The following is an 18,609-nucleotide window of genomic DNA, read 5'->3' as shown; positions in this document are numbered from 1 at the left end:
TGCAAAACCACAATTCCCATCATGCCCAGTCAGCTAAAGCTTTGGCTGTCCTGGCATGATGGGAAATGTAGTATTGCAACAGCTGGAGGGCTGCAGTTTGGAGACCCATGCTATAGAGTGTAAAACTGAGTTTTGCTACCCATTAAAGTTAAAAGGTAGAAAAGCTCCTGCAAATTTCAGGCTGCACCCACTGCATGAAACGCTCTGCAATATGGTACATGGGAATGTCCCCCAAAACCATAGTTTTTGGTGTCTCTAGTTCTGATGATTTTCTGAAGATAGATGTCTAAAGTTGTATGTGCAGACTATGCACATATAGATTGCCCTGGCTACTAAAGACACATAATCAGAAAAAAAAGATTACAAATGTGTGCATGTATATTTATGGAGCTAAAAGTGCAAAGCTTATAGACATGATAGCTTCAGAGGAAAATCCTATACAACCCATTCAACTACTAACATAAATTAACACTAAAAACTCATTACTATTTGCCAAGGTAAATCCTACTTTTGGATATGCAATGGGAATAAGAGAAAAGAAAAACACACTTAAAGAAAAACTTTTATTAGCATTGTTAAGGCAATGCAGACATTTCGTAAGTGTACATCCCCAACCAGGCATCAAGCAAGGCATTCTGCATTTACATATCTATAATGTACACATGTGCAGAAAAATATCATCCAATCTAATGTTGAACTAAAGAAACAAAAACATCACATCCATTTTCCTTTATTTTTTAGAAAATTAATAGCTCTGAAAAAGCAGAGCCTCCTGAACAGCAAACAAGGTTTAAAAGAATGGAAATAGTGCATTGTTAATGCCCAGCATGGCATTTACGGTCGTCTCTAGTGGGCAGAGAGAGAATTATCACTGAAAACAAAACACTACAACTGTTACCTTAAGATAAATGTAAGTCATTCAGCTGTAAATCACAACCGCAGGATGATCTGCAATACTTAGTAAATGTAGTAAAGAACAATTTCCCTTTGTGTATCAAGAGTTTAAGTAAGAAGTACTGGATGCATAAGTAGGCGCTCTCACACTTAGTTTTTTTTTTCTTTGCGCTGTTTAAAAGAACTTTGTTTCTCCTATTCTGATGATCCTTTTCCCATGGACAAACAAGCTTGAGAATCATACTTTCTGGAAATAACTCAGTGCATAGTCAGTATATGCCTTTTTAAATGGTAGTTCACATTAAAAACAGCAGAATATCTTATAAAGCAATTTGCGTGAAATCTTTCCCACATAATGGAATTTCCCTAATCAGAACTGTTGGCTCACTGCAATTCTGTACTGAGCTAGTGGTAAATTTACAAAAAGGAAGATTTTGCACTTATATAGTTTGATATCCGGCATGACTTCTCTTTCTGCCGATAAGATAAGCAATCAGCACAATTAGAACCAGTCCAGCAAGCGCAGCTCCGACGACGATGGGTACCAGCATGCCATTCTGATCCTCTGTACAATCCACAGCTACAAGAGAAAACAATACATTACATAATACAAGTGTTGCTGCTATAATCAATGATCAGCCATAGTTGTTGCTGAAGACCGGCCAGTACCACATCAGACAACACCAAAATCCAATTACATTAAGTGGGTCATCTGCAGTTTGGGTATATGTGCACTACGTAATTCTTGTGGATAACATCCAGTGGATTTCGCCGCTCACCCCCACACACTCCCGCTTGACTCTCTGCCTATCCCATATAGACTCCATTCTATGCTCATTCGGAATGTGCCGTCAGCCCAAAAGAATTGACATGTGGCCTACTTATCATATAACCTATGATATGCCTTTCAACTTCTATCGGGAAAAAAAAAAATAGTGCACACTAATTCTCATGAAACCAAAAGGTAATACACAGTCTCTAAAAAGGTGCCAAGATATACAGTACAGACCAAAAGTTTAGAAACACCTTCTCATTCAAAGAGTTTTCTGTATTTTCATGTCTATGAAAATCGGAGATTGCAGCGGCATGCTATTCCATCCGGTCTGCATTTAGTTGGACCATTATTTATTTTTCAACAGGACAATGACCCCAAACACACCTCCAGGCTGTGTAAGGGCTATTTGACCGAGAAGGAGAGTGATGGGGTGCTACGCCAGATGACCTGGCCTCCACAGTCACCAGACCTGAACCCAATCAAGATGGTTTGGGGTGAGCTGGGCCGCAGAGTAAGGGCAAAAGGGCCAACAAGTGCTAAGCGTCTCTGGGAAATCCTTCAAGACTGTTGGAAGACCATTTCCGTTCACTACCTCTTGAAGCTCATCAAGAGAATGCCAAGAGTGTGCAAAGCAGGAATCAAAGCAAAACGGTGGCTACTTTAAAGAACCTAGAATATTGTTTCACACTTTTTTGTTAAGTATACTGTATAATTCCACATGTATTAATTCATAGTTTTGATGCTTTCAATGTGAATCTACAATTTTCATAGTCATGAAAATACAGAAAACTCTTTGAATGAGAAGGTGTGTCCAAACATTTGCTCTGTACTGTAAATAACGCATTAGAAACAAAGTTATATCCAATACACATTGGCTTCTTACCGGGTCCAAATTTGTTTCCGTCTATATCAAATGCCTGAATTTGAAGGTTGTAGGTGTTAATAGAAAAACTGTCTGTAATCTGGAAAGTCTGCTCGGAGTTGCATTTGTAGGACTTGTGTGTTGTGGTCTGGAGGTAAGAAAGGCTGCCACTATCTATGTTAAAGGTTTCTACAGAAACAGAGAAAACACATGTTTAGTAACACACACATGCAATAAAAAGCCAGACTGGTTTCCTTAAAGACACTTAAAAATGACAATTTGTGCCAGAAAATCACCTGGGACAGTTGTGTTTAGATGGACATGACCAAGGAAAAATTTGCTTTCTGTGGAATTCTGAAAAAGAAGAGTGATGAATTACATGGCAGTACTGGGTGGCATTTGTATAAAGTGCCTTGTTATATGCACAGGCTGTAAATATTTCTGCTGCAGAGAGCTGGTGTTACAAGTGGATTCTGCTGCGGATTTCATGGTTTGTGACTGAAAAGCTTACCAAAGTGAAGTTGAACAAGAGATCGACATCCTTAGAAGCAAGTCGCAGAGCTGCATAATTACCAGAGCAGTTTCCCTTTGCCTCAACTTGTTTTGGATCAATATTAAACACATAAGTTACGTTCTAGAGGAAAAAAAAAAAAACAAAAAAAAAAAAAACATACTTATAAGATGGACAAACGGTTATCACAGAAAACACTATTTTCTGCATGGTCACCAGGGATGTGGAGTCGGTAAGCTGCAGCTCCGACTCAAACTCCTAAATTTTATCAGGACCACCTTAGACTCCTAGCACACAGCCTGCTGCAGCCATAGCACACACACAGCCTGCTGCAGCCATAGAACACTGAAGAAAAACACGCAATCTTCTCCCAGAGAGAAAACACCACACTGAGGACAGAGGTTTCTGCTGCACTACTTATGTCCTCCTCTATATTACACAGGATATCTCCATATTACACTGCTGCTCATATACAGTCATCCAGCATCCAGGAAGAGACCAGCACAAATCTCCCCCCACACAATGGACTCTTCCAGCTCAGAAACAAACTGCCAAATAGTGACTGACAACTTTTCCCCGACCACCCTTATCTAATAGGGCCAGTGTCCTATAAGAATGTTGCTCATAATATATACTCATGAGCAAAACTTGTAAAATTCAAATCAAAATTCAATTCTACATTTTTTTAAGATTTTAAAGCTGGAGTCGGTAAATTTTTTCCGACTCCACAGCCCTGATTGGTCACTACTATAAAATGCAAGCAAACACAAACCACCCATGTACAACAACCTCTCTAATTCTAGACCCACCACAGGCCAAACAAGCCACAGCTTAAGCACAAACCTTGTCATCTTTTTTTGCAGTGATATTTAGCTGCAAACCCATCTTGGCCAATATACAAGGTGCTCCAGAGCTTCCATTGACTCTGTAATCCCCAGTGTCAGGTGTTTTGGGGACAACTGGTGCTGTAGTTGGTGGACGAGTAGGGACAGTAGTAGGAGCAGTAGTAGTAGGAGCAGTTGTAGTAGGAGCAGTTGTAGGAGTAACATCTTCTTTACAAAGTGTTGCTATATTAAAAAAAAATATATATATTAGAAATAACACATCTTCTCAGTAACACATTAAAGGGGTATTCCCCCCCAAAATTATTTTTGCATTAATACGTTGCTCACCCGTAGCTTTCCATCTTTCCAATATAAATTTATTACGGATTCTGCACAGTTTTGCTGTTATCTAGGTGCCCCCAGCCCCACGGATTGCATAGAATCATCAGCTCAGTCCACTCCGACACGCTCCCTGCTCCTGGCCTCTGTCTCTTCAATGGGCTGGGTTAGTGCTTCTAACCCAGCACACTGAAGAGAGGGAGGACAGTGACAGTAGAAGCTGAGCACTGTCACCCTCTCTGACAGCAGAGTGTACCCCCCCCCCCCTTTCGCCCTGGAGCTCATCTGCCCCACCCCCTGATCTCCCGGTGGCTGACCGCGAACCACCCATCCCCCCCCCCTTCCCGTGATCTCCCGGTGGCCGACCGCGAGCACCCCCGACACCCCCCCATGATCGCCCGGTGGCCGTCCGCACAGCTCTGCAGCTGATCCCCATCGCTACCCGGCCGCAGCTCACCCAGTCAGTGCAGCCCCCCCTCCCCCAGTGCGATCTTCTGGCGGAGGCCACCCGCCCCCCGCTCAGAGCTCACTCGGCCCCGCAGCCGCCACCCGCCTGGCGAGTGCAGTTCCCCCATCCCCCAGCACAATCTCTTGGTGTCCGCTCGCGCCCCCCCCCCATCCCCCCCTCATTAGAGCCCACGGCAGCCGGCACTCACTCCCCCCCCCCCCTGCAGCTCACCCGGTGACTGCAAACCCCCCCCCCCCCCCCCCCCTAGCCCTCTCAGCTCTGTTACATCGCCCTCTCAGCTCTGCTACATCGCCATCATCAGGCAGAAGCATTGCATGATGGGAAATGTAGTTTCCTAACTTGAATATAGACCATCTTTTAGAAAAACTTGTAACTCAGGAATGGCAGCAGCTAGAAAGATGGGAGACGGCTCAAAATACTCAGGGGGACTTGAGTAAGGCAAGCTAGGTTTGGGAGCATTTCTTTTTTTTTTTTAGCTCTTGGGGGGGGGGGGAGGAGGAATACCCCTTTAATGTTTAAAGGGACGGTTATTTTTCTTTTAAAAATAAACTGACAATAGGGTGCTTACTATTGCATTTGTCAAAGGGGTGTGTGTCACAGAAAAAAAATATGATATAATTTATGTATTATATACACATACACACTTATTAATACACTATAAAGAGTGTTTGCGATTTGAGGTACACCAATTCTTCTTTTACCATGGCCTGGAAAATAGCAGTAAAATAGAACAAGAGTCTCCCATACCATTTCCTGTGTAATCGGTGCCGGTAAAATAAGCTTCCAGTTTAACATTATGAAATGTTGCATTTGCATTTCCCATGATGATAAGGTGTGGGCTGGTACACTGGTAATAATTGCTGGTTTTGGCTGATATTTCTGCTTTGTTTGATGACACTTGCTTGGTACCTGGAATATAAAGAATATGCTATGAGCTTAAAAAAAAGAAGATATATCTAGATTATTATTTATTACCGACGACTAATTTTGCTTACCATTTTCACTTGAATCTGGGAAAGTATTCAAATCTGAAACATTGTAAGTAAACACTACTTGGTTAATATGGTATTCTGTTTCAGATTTATTAAAATTTATGCTAAGCGAGTAGCCAACTCCAAATGTAATGGCCAAAACTGGTGGGTCACAAGAACTCTTATTGTCCACTACTGCACCTGAAGGTAATGGAAAATTGGCAATAGCCTGCAGAGAAAAGAGAGAGAGAGGACAACTATGTTACCAAATGCTGATGGATTGTAGACACAGATTATCAAGCTCGACAAATTTTGACTCTAATCACAAACTTTAGTTTCCTCCACCAATGAGTTGCAATATAATTATATATATATATATATATATATATATATATATATACATATATATATATATATATTAGAAGAGAAGTAGCAGCACTGCTTTAATGTAGTATTGGTGGTGCCAGCGTATCTTGATCCAGACCAAAGATCGTAGTGAGTATATATGCAGTGAATCCACAGCACTCCAGCGTAGTGAAAAAGCTCTATAGGCTGTGTTTATTCAGTCAATACATAGTGCAACACTCCGAACGCAACGTTTCAGTGACTCTGTCACGCTTGAAAATGGTGACAGAGAGTCACTGAAACGTTGCGTTCGGAGTGTTGCACTATGTATTGACTGAATAAACACAGCCTATAGAGCTTTTTCACTACGCTGGAGTGCTGTGGATTCACATACATACATACATACATACATACATACATACACACACAGTGGTAAGAGTAACTTGGATTGAAAGCATTTTGCAAGAGCAGCTCACAGTTTTTCTAAATTGTAACTTGGTTTAAGAGCATTGCTTTGGTTTAAGAGCTCCCTGTACTGAGTGGGAGGGGGAGTGGGGGAGGTGCATGGTCTGCATTAGCAGGGTCTACAGCACTGTACTCTGATCCAGAAAGTCTCCCTCACCTTCCAAATCATAGCAGATCCACTTCAGGCTGGGCCTTGCATAAGGGGCAGGACTGTGGAGGTAATCTCTTCAGTATTTCTATACTGTGCCCACATCTGCCCTGCTCATTTCCTCATGCTCCCTGCAGTCTGTCAGCCCTTGTTATTTCCATCCTCTCTATTCCTGCTATCCACTTATGCACATGCACACTCACATTCACATTCACACTGCTGTATAGAGAAGTTTCTGTCACTGTCCTCCTGCACAGCTCCCCGACTCCCATATCATGATTGATCCATGCTGGACACACACCCAGGGGCTGGCTGGCAAATTTTAGCCTGGGGGGCAAGCACACAGCAGTGGCCCATGAGAAGCCAGCTAGCGGCCCATCATTCAAGGACCACTCTGGCCCTCACTTATTATTACGCTCCCCACATCAGTGCGAGGAAGGTAGATGGCAGCCACTCCAATACTTCCTCCAGCAGCAATGTTCTGACAGTTCGGATAACACATTCGACCCTTCCATTCATTTGTAAACAGGGATTTCCTACTGCTCGCTGTGAAGAGGTCGGAAGTCACTTTCCTGTATAAGTATATGGGACAGCTCAGCACTGACACGGAACCATAGTCCCATAGACTTACATGGACAAAGTGACTTTTGGCCCCTTCACACAGAGCAGTAGGAACTCGCTGGTCACAAATGACCAGCAGGGCAGTACAGGCCTGGGGTGCCATCCACCATCCCTGCAGTGATGTGAGGAGGGTAATAAGGGCTGGAGTGCTCCTTAAAGGGAACCAATTTGCACAATTGTGCTGATATGGTTTTCAGCTGCACAGTATAGAGCTACTGTTCAGCTCCCTGAGGCTACCAGCCACTGAGTATAAGATGGTGGGAAAGCTGGTTGACCATATTATACTGAGTATAAGATCCTGGTAAAACTGGGTGACCTCCATTATACTGAGTATAAGATGGTGGGAAAGCTGGGTGACCATATTATACTGAGTATAAGTTGCTGGGAAAGCTGGGTAACCTCCATCATTCTGAGTATAAGATGGTGGGAAAGCTGGGTGACCTCCATCATTCTGAGCACAAGATGCTGGGAAAGCTGGGTGACCTTCATCACACTAAATATAAGATAGTGGGAAAGCTGGATGACCACATCATACTGACTACAATACAATATGCTGTGAAACTGGGGTTTCTGTATTTTCATTATAGTTTTTATCACTTTTGCTAGAAGTCTAAAATTATATTATCACTGGAGTTTTCCTGGGCAATGTCACCAGAAAAAAAATGTTTCATATGTCATAAAAACATATAAATATTTTTTATTGGTCAGAGTGTGAATGTTTAGACAGCAATTAATCAGAACAAACTGAGAGAAGTCCATGCTCTGTATGTTCCCTCAGCTCTGCGTCACATGACTGTAATGGTCACATAATGGAAGTCTTTGGGGACAGGGAGGGGAGTGAGGCTTTGGCAGTTCATGTCCAAAATACCCAACAAAATTGTGCAGCCTGCAGTACTATTGTTATTTGTTCAAATGTGCAGAGTTGTATCTTAGACCTTGATAAAGGTCTGTGATAGACAGACCGAAACACGTTGCGCTATTAAACAGAACAATTGAGTCACATCTTTGTGTGATGCTCCTAATGCGATTTCACTGGTCTCTTGGATGTCGACCTGTGCTGACCCTCCTACGGGTTCTCCTTTGGTTCCTGTGATCTTTTCTGAGATACAACTCTGCATGTTTCTACCTACCTTCGGTGGCTGCAACCTGAGGGATAGCGCGGTCCCTGTCTGATTGACATCATATACCTACAGTAGAGTTGTGCCTATCATTTGCACAACTCCACAAGGTGAGTGCGTCCATTTCCCACTGGAATAGTAACACTAGCCCACTACGTTATTGCACCAGGAGGCCCCATCTGTCCTTTTGTTTCCTATTTGTTCAAATTACACCATGCCAGAACCCAGATGTGCCTTATTAATATCAATGGGGCCCATATAGTTCTGTAAGGGTGCGTATTGTTCTGTATGGTTCTGTATGGGTGCATATTGTTCTGTATGGTTCTGTATGGGTGCATATTGTTCTGTATGGTTCTGTATGGGTGTATATTGTACTGTATGGCTCTGTATGGGTGTATATTGTTCTGTATGAGTGCGTATTGTTCTGTATGGATGCATATTGTACTGTATTATTCTGTATGGGTGTATATTGTACTGTATGGTTCTGTATAGGTGTATATTGTACTGTATAGTTCTGTATGGGTGTATATTGTACTGTATGGGTGTATATTGTACTGTATGGTTCTGTATGGGTGTATATTGTACTGTATGGTTCTGTATGAGTGTATATTGTGTTGTATGGTTCTGTATGGGTGTATATTGTACTGTATGGCTCTGTATGGGTGTATATTGTACTGTATGGCTCTGTATGGATGCATATTGTACTGTATTGTTCTGTATGGATGCATATTGTACTGTGAGGTTCTGTATGGGTGTATATTGTTCTGTATGGATGCATATTGCACTGTATGGTTCTGTATGGGTGTATATGGTACTGTATGGTTCTGTATGGGTGTATATTGTACTGTATGGTTGTATATGGTACTGTATGGTTCTGTATGGGTGTATATTGTACTGTATGGGTGTATATGGTACTGTATGGTTCTGTATGGGTGTATATTGTACTGTATGGGTGTATATGGTACTGTATGGCTCTGTATGGATGTATATTGTACTGTATGGTTCTGTATGGGTGTATATGGTACTGTATGGTTCTGTATGGGTGTATATGGTACTGTATGGGTGTATATTGTACTGTATGGTTCTGTATGGGTGTATATTGTACTGTATGGTTCTGTATGGGTGTATATTGTACTGTATGGTTCTGTATGAGTATATTGTACAGTATGGTTCTGTATGGGTGTATATTGCTCTGTATGGGTGTATATTGTACTGTATGGTTCTGTATGGGTGTATATTGTACTGTATGGTTCTGTATGAGTATATTGTACAGTATGGTTCTGTATGGGTGTATATTGCTCTGTATGGGTGTATATTGTACTGTATGGTTCTGTATGGGTGTATATTGTACTGTATGGTTCTGTATGAGTGTATATTGTACAGTATGGTTCTGTATGAGTGTATATTGCTCTGTATGGGTGTATATTGCTCTGTATGGGTGTATATTGTACTGTATGGGTGTATATTGTACTGTATGGGTGTATATTGTACTGTATGGGTGTATATTGTACTGTATGGGTGTATATGGTACTGTATGGTTCTGTATGGGTGTATATTGTACTGTATGGGTGTATATTGTACTGTATGGCTCTGTATGGATGTATATTGTACTGTATGGTTCTGTATGGGTGTATATTGTACTGTATGGGTGTATATGGTACTGTATGGGTGTATATGGATGCATATTGTACTGTATGGGTGTATATTGTACTGTATGGCTCTGTATGGGTGTATATTATTCTGTATGGATGCATATTGCACTGTATGGGTGTATATTGTACTGTATGGTTCTGTATGAGTGTATATTGTTCTGTATGGGTGTATATTGTACTGTATGGCTCTGTATGGGTGTATATTGTTCTGTATGGATGCATATGGCACTGAATGGTTCTGTATGGGTGTATATGGTACTGTATGGTTCTGTATGAGTGTATATTGTTCCGTATGGGTGTATATTGTACTGTATGGTTCTGTATGGGTGCTTATTGTTCTGTATGGGTGCTTATTGTTCTGTATGGGTGCTTATTGTTCTGTATGGGTGCTTATCATTCTATCTGGAGCATTTTTGCAGCATCTGCATTTTTTTTCCATTCTTCTCCTTTAGTGATCAGGAGCAGAAACCACAAGTGTGTGTGTATGTGTGTGTGGATATTACTCACATAGGCCAGGTTCACTCTATGTAAAGACAACAGCTATATTTTATAACAATGACCGTAGTTGTGCAAAAAATGCATAGTGTGAACCTGGCCATACATACACATACATGTTACAGACAAGTATACATACAGTAGTTCAGTCATACTGTACATACAGTCACACTTTTGTGCAGTATAACTGGACGTCTTCTGGTACAATTAGGAATCCGAATGCTAATGCTAACAGCCAGAAGTGTGTGGGGGCCCAGCACCCTGAGCGGGAGAAGACAGCAGTCTGGGGGGGGGGGCACACTGCAGCACACTGTACATGACAGGCACAGGTGGAGAGAGGCAAAGCAGCCTGGGGGAGAGGGTGCAGCTATAGGGGGAACAGGGCAGTGGCTACAATGCTAGAAGACTGTGTGTGCTTCTCTCAGCTCTGCAGACTCCCCCTTCTCTCTGTCCCGACCTCCCTCCTATCTACAGCCCAGTACCTGACAGGAAGCAGGAGCCTGTAGCTGGAGGAGGCTGTGTAGCTGGAGGTTAGCAGCCAGCCTCCTCCTCACCACACTCTATCATACAGGGAGTAGTACAGGCAGCTGCTGAGGACACATACAGGACCTGCTGGTGGCAGCTGGAGCTAGGGCACCTATGGTCCCCTCACAGCCAACAATCAGTGAGTGTGACTGGATGTGAATAATAGGCTGTGCTGCCCTGCCGCCACTGCTGTCCTCTACTCCTTCAGGAAGAGGCAGGAAGTCCAGGGCCAGGAGGAACATGGTACACGTCCACAGGGGGCGGGGCTTAACGGCTGGGGGGGGGGGGGGAGCAGCTTCAGCCCGCATCCCAGGCCGGCCCTGCAGCTTCTTTATGAGTTAGAGAGGAGAGCGCTGGGGCGGTAAGCAGCCTCAGCGCAGCCCTCTAATGTACAGGGGAAGACCGGCCCGGGGGGCAGATGCCACCCTGCCCCCCGGCCCAGCCCGCCCCTGCACACACCCCTTCCCTATTGCTGTCATGTGACCACACAGACCTCTGACAGCAGCCCTGCTTCTCTATTCTAGCCTGTTGTACGACGCTACTGTATTATGGGGATCTGCAGTTCCATCCTGTATCTACAAACTGCTGTTGTTTTTCAGGTTTATGCAGTTACTATACATTATACGCCACATGCTGATTGGATATACTGTACAGTAACTTATAATATGACATTCAGTCGTCTCTAAATGTTTGTTTCATTCGTTTTACATGTTATTCAGAAAAAAAATCATTTTTGGGGCACGGAACCAATTGTCTGCATTTCAATGATTTCTTAGGTTTTGGTTTTTGCTAGAAAGGTTTTACTTTTTTTAAAAAGCTGTCAAATAAAATAGAAGTTATATAAGTTGCCTATGGGTGTAATCATACTGACATGAGGAACATAGATAACATGTCAGTTTTACCACAGGGTGAACACAAAACACCTGTAAATTAGGGGAAAAATGCTTTTTTTTTTTCAATTTCACTGCAAATAATCCCCCCCAGATTTGGAGCATATTCTATGGGAAAATTAAGTCTGCCATTGCAAAGTAAAATTGGTGTCGCAAAAAATAAGGGCTCATACGGGTCTGTAGGTGAAAAACTGCAAGCCCTATGGCCTTTTAAAACATGAGGAGGAAAAAACAAAAGTGCAAAAATGAGGTGTGTGAGGACAGAAGGGGATGAAGGGAGAATTGATGGGGTATATTTTTATGTTTTATGAATTTGGGTCAAGTGTTATGAAGTCTGCATCAAGTTTACAGAGGGCTGTACAATGGATAGATATGCAATGCATAGCAAACCTCCCCTTTCTGTGGGGCTATGTGTACGCAGTATTTTCTTTTTACTAAAACCAGGAGTGGGTCCAAATCTTTCCGTTATAGTTCTCAACCTCCATGTGTGTTCCACTTCTAGTTTTAGTACAGGGAATACTGTACTGTATGTACAAATAGTCCATAGAGTTTGTAGCACTGGTATTAAGCTGAGCAGCCATGTCACGTCAGATCCTTCCCACCAAGTGATTTACGACAACATGCAGCTTAGAGCTATGGTTCATTTGAAACACCACCGCCACCACCACCAAGAGTGGTGGCTGACAATGGCAGGGCATGTAACTGGCGCAGTGACAGCACATTTTCTTCTGCTGAGCGCCTGAAAATGGTCTATGCAGAGACAGTAGTGTGTAATGAAGGTGCCACCTGTGTCTGGATGGTGGACAAAGAATCTGTGCTTGTCTGTGGATCATGTAATCCTCTCCACTGAAGGTCTGTCTGGGAAGTCCAGAGGTATCAGTTACATATCTGCATGCACAGTTTCACAGCAATCTGATATATTTCTATCTAGGTGCATTCTTTTCTGATACATAGAGACACACACACCATAAAAAAAAAAAAAAACACACACGATTTAAGACTTACCTGTTTATCCCCCTTCTGATAGTTAGCAGTGAAATTAATAGAGAGGTCAGCCAATAAACAGGTTTTATTGACTTCATTTTTCACATCAAATCTTACACAGCAACCAGACTGGAAAATACCTAAAAAAAAGAACACAGAATCATGTGATAAAGAAATTGAAAATCTATTGTCAATATTTTTTTTACTAACATTAATACAGGCTAGAGTTCAGAAACAGGGAAAGAAGAAATCTGCCTATGTAAATTCTAGCTACAGATATTATATTACTATGATTACAATATGTCCACATCCTCACCATCATCTTGTTCTGTTAGGATTTTTTTTGCTCCCAATGAGAGAGGCAGCCATTATCCTGAATGTATACTCTGATCAGTCATCTGATATCAGTCACGTAGCACTCCCTCTCCTATACTGCACTACACAGCACAGGTCAAGAGGAGCTGGTGTATACCATGATGTGCCACAACACGAGTGATGGTGTCACAGGTGAGGTATGTAAATGGGTTAGAAGGACTGCATCCATTCCAGGCATGACCCACACCTTCAGTAATAAGAGAACTATTCATTAGATACTTACAGGGTGTCCGGCAGCTGACTGCAGGAATAATCCAATGACCCACATGGTGTTTGAGCCGTGTAATAGGCTCTGTAAGCGAGCGCCAGTCTAGGACATCTGCACTCATTTACGGCTCGGCTGGTGCTGTCTAATAGGGCACGAAGATCTTAAGCTTTATTAACCTTTTTTATAAGAATTCCACCCCCTCCCCGGATCAGATTCACTGTAGCTAGTTTTCAGTTCCATCATATATTATGTATACTGATAAACCCATAGAAGACGACTTGTTAATGCGATTTTGGGCGGATTGGAGGTTTCACTATATAATCAACTTGGGAAAGTCAATAGGGATCTAGAACAACTCAGTAAAATTCTCTTTAGACACTCCCTTCGATCATAAAAAAGGATATAAAGCAAGTTTGCAATTTACATTTTTTTTTTTTTTTTTTTTAGTTATTATGCTTTAAAGGGAATGTGTCATCAGAAAATGTAACAGCATGTAACTAAATGCTGATACAAACAGCTCAAGCAAGATGGCAGCCCCCATAACAATGTACAAGAAGTGGGGGGAAAAAATAAGTTTTAGTATCTGACTCTTATTAGTAAAAAAAAAAATCTAGGTGACACATTGCCAAAGCTATACTTACTTGTATCCAGGTCCAGTCTCCTGAAGGCAGCTTTTTAGTTTTGTGGTATTTGGCAAAAAAAAAAAAAAAAAAATAAAAAAAAAAAAAAACGTAGGAAGTCCCGGCCAGTTCAGAGATTCATGACCCAATTTGTCCATCAGTCCATCATTGTCTTCTCTGTGACAGTGTGCAGATGACCAGGACTTCCTGCATTTAGTCTCTTTTTACCAACCAGCACAAGTCAGAAAATCTGCCTTCAGGAGACTGGACCTGGATTTCTGGTAAGTTCAGCTTTGTTTTACAGCATGATAACAAAATAATAATGAATTTAAATTTCAAACTTGCTTTATATCACATATACTGTTGGTTAAGATTTCGAAATGTAATTTAAATTTAAATCAATTTTGAAATCTATATTTTACATCAGGGCACAGGAATATAATGGAGTAGGGGGTTCCACATTTGCCCATACTCGCCACCCCATTGATACACTAACTATAATGTGAGCTTGCAATGTATAGACCTATATCCCTGGCATGGATGCCCCTTTAGGTCAGCTAGTCATTTGTTACCAGTAGGACCCACTGAACTCACTGTGTAGGGTAAGAGCTGAGTTTGCATGACCACTCACTGCTAGAGTAGCATTGCCATGGTGGACTAGAAGCATCCACAGAAGACATAGGTACAATATAGTGCTCTGAATATATGTATAGCAATAATAATTGCAAGTCACATGTAATATACTGATCATGTGAGTTAGCACACCAAACCTTCCCTACCTACCAACATAAGCCTTTGTTCTGACAAGGATATTATTATGCTTCGGCTATCCTGTTACCGCGTGATGCCATTCCTCCAGGTAAACCGGTTTTGTTTCAAAACATGAGGAAACAAAACTTACTGAATGTTACACAACAGCAGGTTATGTCTGGAGGAGGCGGAAGGGAGGCTCCATGGGCAAGAAGAAAAACAAGGTCAGGACCACATCTGTGTGGTATCTGTGCCACCCGCTGTGTAGAAACAGCACGGTCCGGGATGAAGTCTCTATATGTACAGTAGAAGCCAGGAGCAGCCATGGTGCTGAATACCGAAGCCTTGGAACCAGACCATTTATGCAGATCCCTTTCTACACTTTGAAGGCTGTGGACCCAGAGAAGTATGGCAAGAAACAAACACATGGCCTAAAGTTAAGGCCCTATTACACGGAACGATTATCGGCCGTATTCAGACGATAATCGTCCTGTGTAATAGAACATAGCGATCAGCCAACATGATCGATGTCGGCTGATCATTGTAGTTGTTTGTCTTTCAACATGTTGAAAGACAAATGACTCATATAGCAGCGATCTGCTACCATCGCTCCGTGGAATAGGAGCAGCAGCAGCAGCAGACCGCTGCTATCTGCCCGGACGGTCAAGCAATCACCTGGGCAGCCCCCCACAACCCCCCAGTCTCTCACCCACTCACCGCTGCCACATGTAATAACGGCAGCAGCAAGCGGTGAACGAGGAGCAAACGAGGGCTGACAGCGCTCGTTAGCTCCTTACAGTCGTCCTGTGGAATAGGGGCTCTCTCAGTTTGGCTAAGCATTCATTCTCAATAGAGAAAGGGGTAAGCTTATAAGACAGCTGGAATCCAACATGCCCGACCTCTCTCTACCATCATGCGCCCAGTCACATGGGCCCTATACAGCAGATTAATATATATATATATATATATATATATATATATATATATATATATATATATATATATATATATATATATATATATATATATATATATATATATATATATATAAATTGTATGCATGACGCCTTGAGGTGGTAATACACGAGGGATGAAGGTCAGGCACACCTGTCTGTTTGGGCCAACCATCTAATATGCATTGGCAGAGATCAACTAGGCAGCTGGGTTTCAAAGATGTCCAATCCGATTTTGTTCTCTTAGAAGGAATCTGTCAGCTGCACATTGCAAACTGCTGACACTGTAAGGACAAGGAGACACATGGAACCTTCTATATATCTGTCTGCGCTTCTTCCAGAATGTAGAATACGCTTCTAGTCTCTGGTACTAAGAGGCTTTCTGCTGAGGGCTGGAACGCCTCCTCTCTCCCATACCTAACCCTGCCTGGGCTTCTGGAAGAGACGAGGTGTTACATCTTGCAGCTATTCAGAGAATAAAAGCATTTCTCGACATTCTGGAAGCACAGACAGATATATGAAAGGTACCATGTGGCTCCTTTACCTAACAGTGTCTGTAGTTTAGAACGTAATTTACAGCTGCTAGACAATGCTAGAGGCTTGGCTTCTCGTGACTATCCCAGCTGGTGGGTACTGGGGCTTCTTACAAAGCTCCAACAGAAGTTTTTTTTTTTTTTTTTTTTTTAATTTACAATGGCATGGAGGTGCTTTCAGAATTAAAGAAAGGAAGCATAGGGTCCATTTACACAGAAAGATTATCTGACAGATTATCTGCCAAAGCCAGAAACAGAGATCAGGTCATAAAGAAAAGACTGGGATTTCTTTTCTTTTCAAATCCATGGCAAATAATCTGTCAGATAATCTGTGTAAATGGACCCATACTTACCTATCACCAATCCCCCACAGCTGTGCTCCACACTTCAGCTATCATCTCTACACTCCACACCGCACAGCCCCCTCCCAGCACTGCTGCACGGACATTGGCGCAGAATTATCCATCCGAGACAAAAATTGGATATATTTTTTATATTTATATCAGAGCCCATTCTGGGAAATGAAAGCTGAGCTGTGATTGGTTGATCTGTGTTTCATCTATATGGTGGCACCTGCTATTCCGGGCAGTGCAGGCCCCGGGAGCACTAGCCATCTCATTGTACGCTCTCCTAGGTAAAGGATTTTTCCCCTCACACATCCAGCTGTATTCTGTGACCTTTGATATGTGCCTCATGACACTACAGGGAATCTTGCTGACATGCCTATGTAAGACTATGTGTAGAATAGTCTCTTATCAGACTGCAGCCATGACGTACCATTGGTGGGCAACCTCTGGGCCGGCCACGAACAGGTAGAAAGCTTTAGTTACATTTCTATTCAGTTTTAGCAGCAAGAAGAGTAATCTGCAGTGCTCCTCCTGTACTCAGAAACCTGACAGACTGCAATCCATACTGATAGGACGAGTGTATAGTGCACATTGTACAGGAGACAGTGTATACCTATTCAGTGCCACACCCTAGTGTCTGCTGAAAGCCTCAGGTGTGATAGGACTGTAGGCCCAGTGCTGCTCTGACAGCCCGGCTGCTGTGCGGGGTCAGTGCTGCAGGGGGCGCTGCACTAGCCGGACATCCAGGAGCTGAGCTCCCTGCAGCTGACACCAGGGGGCGCGCTAGCACTGCTCCAGCAGAAACATGGAAAAACCAGAGATTTTCTGAGGGCATCTGCGAGCACATTAGTGGCCACCCGGGGCCCTGTACCAGGCATAGGATATAACGGCAGTGCCATGGGGGCCAATGGCGGGGCGTGCTCCTCACTGCTGCCCGCACACCCGCCACTGATGCCCTTTACACCCCGCCCGGGGGTCTAGGTGACAGCCGCAGCCACTATATGGCCCGGTAAGCTACTGTTCCCTGTTGTCAGCCGCTGCAGCCTGCGGACTGGGTGACTCCTTCTTTAGTAGAATTACTAACCAAGCCCGGGGTAATATCTGCCCCTGTTCACAGACGGGCCCGGGGGGACGGTACCGGCGCTGCACTGGGTCACGTGCTAACCCTCCGCCGCCCGGTGTGGCATCCTGACAGAAGTGACGGGAGGCAAAGGCCAGGCCGCCCCAGCTGACCGGATAATAGCGAGCACTTACCGAGCAGCAGCGCGGTGCCCAGCACGGCCTCCAGCAGCGCCCTCATCCTGCCACTCGTTGTCGGGTCTGCACAATAGGGACTCGTCCGCCTTGTGGACTGGGGAGACACCGCACAGTCCGGTACGAGGAAGCGCTCACACACAAGTCATATGAAGTGACGTCATCGCATCATGAGACCGGGCCCTTCTGTTTACAGGAGAGACGGCGTCAGCTGTGTGGGATGTCTCAGGGGTGGCCGCCGCCATCTTTCCGGAGACAACTCACTGCGGAAACGGACGTGCTGACAGCACCCAAAATGGCCCTTATGTGAGGACAAACAACAGTATGAGAAACCTGGGAGAGACCCCACCCCTATCTTCTTCATTATCTCGTGGACCCTCTCCAAAAAGTGAATAAAAATAATGGACAATTCTTTGCATGTGTAAAAAAGCAGTACTGGGGTGTCACACACAGGGGGCGTGGTTATGAGGAGAAGCATTGTGTGGGGCTGGCAGGAAATAAAAGGTTGTGTAATAATCCTCCCTAGTAATAAGCTGCCTATAGTTATACCCTGGCCATCATGGCACTTCTCCTGTAGTGATAGGATTACTATCACCATTGGGCATTGCCATCATTTGCCCATCACATGACTTTATGTGCGGATTTCGAGGGATCCTCACTGCAGTTTATACCGCATAGATC

The 18,609-nt window shown here is 43.4% G+C and overlaps 1 protein-coding gene across 1 annotated transcript; it reads right to left on the bottom strand.

Annotated features, from left to right (window-relative positions):
• Nucleotides 1-1,005: 1,005 nt before the first annotated feature.
• Nucleotides 1,006-18,123, bottom strand: LAMP1 (lysosomal associated membrane protein 1). Its single transcript, XM_069970800.1, has 9 exons — nt 17,929-18,123; nt 12,910-13,028; nt 5,670-5,874; nt 5,422-5,583; nt 3,886-4,109; nt 3,043-3,165; nt 2,828-2,885; nt 2,553-2,720; nt 1,006-1,474 (listed from the first exon to the last, which is right to left on the bottom strand). The coding sequence occupies exons 1-9, from the start codon at nt 17,972-17,974 to the stop codon at nt 1,335-1,337; spliced, it is 1,245 nt and encodes a 414-aa protein (XP_069826901.1). The 5' UTR covers nt 17,975-18,123; the 3' UTR covers nt 1,006-1,334.
• Between the last annotated feature and the right edge of the window lie 486 nt (nt 18,124-18,609).

The sequence above is a fragment of the Dendropsophus ebraccatus genome, chromosome 5 (assembly GCF_027789765.1).
Source record: "Dendropsophus ebraccatus isolate aDenEbr1 chromosome 5, aDenEbr1.pat, whole genome shotgun sequence".
Lineage (NCBI taxonomy): Eukaryota > Metazoa > Chordata > Amphibia > Anura > Hylidae > Dendropsophus > Dendropsophus ebraccatus.
This window is presented reverse-complemented; position numbering and strand designations above follow the sequence as displayed.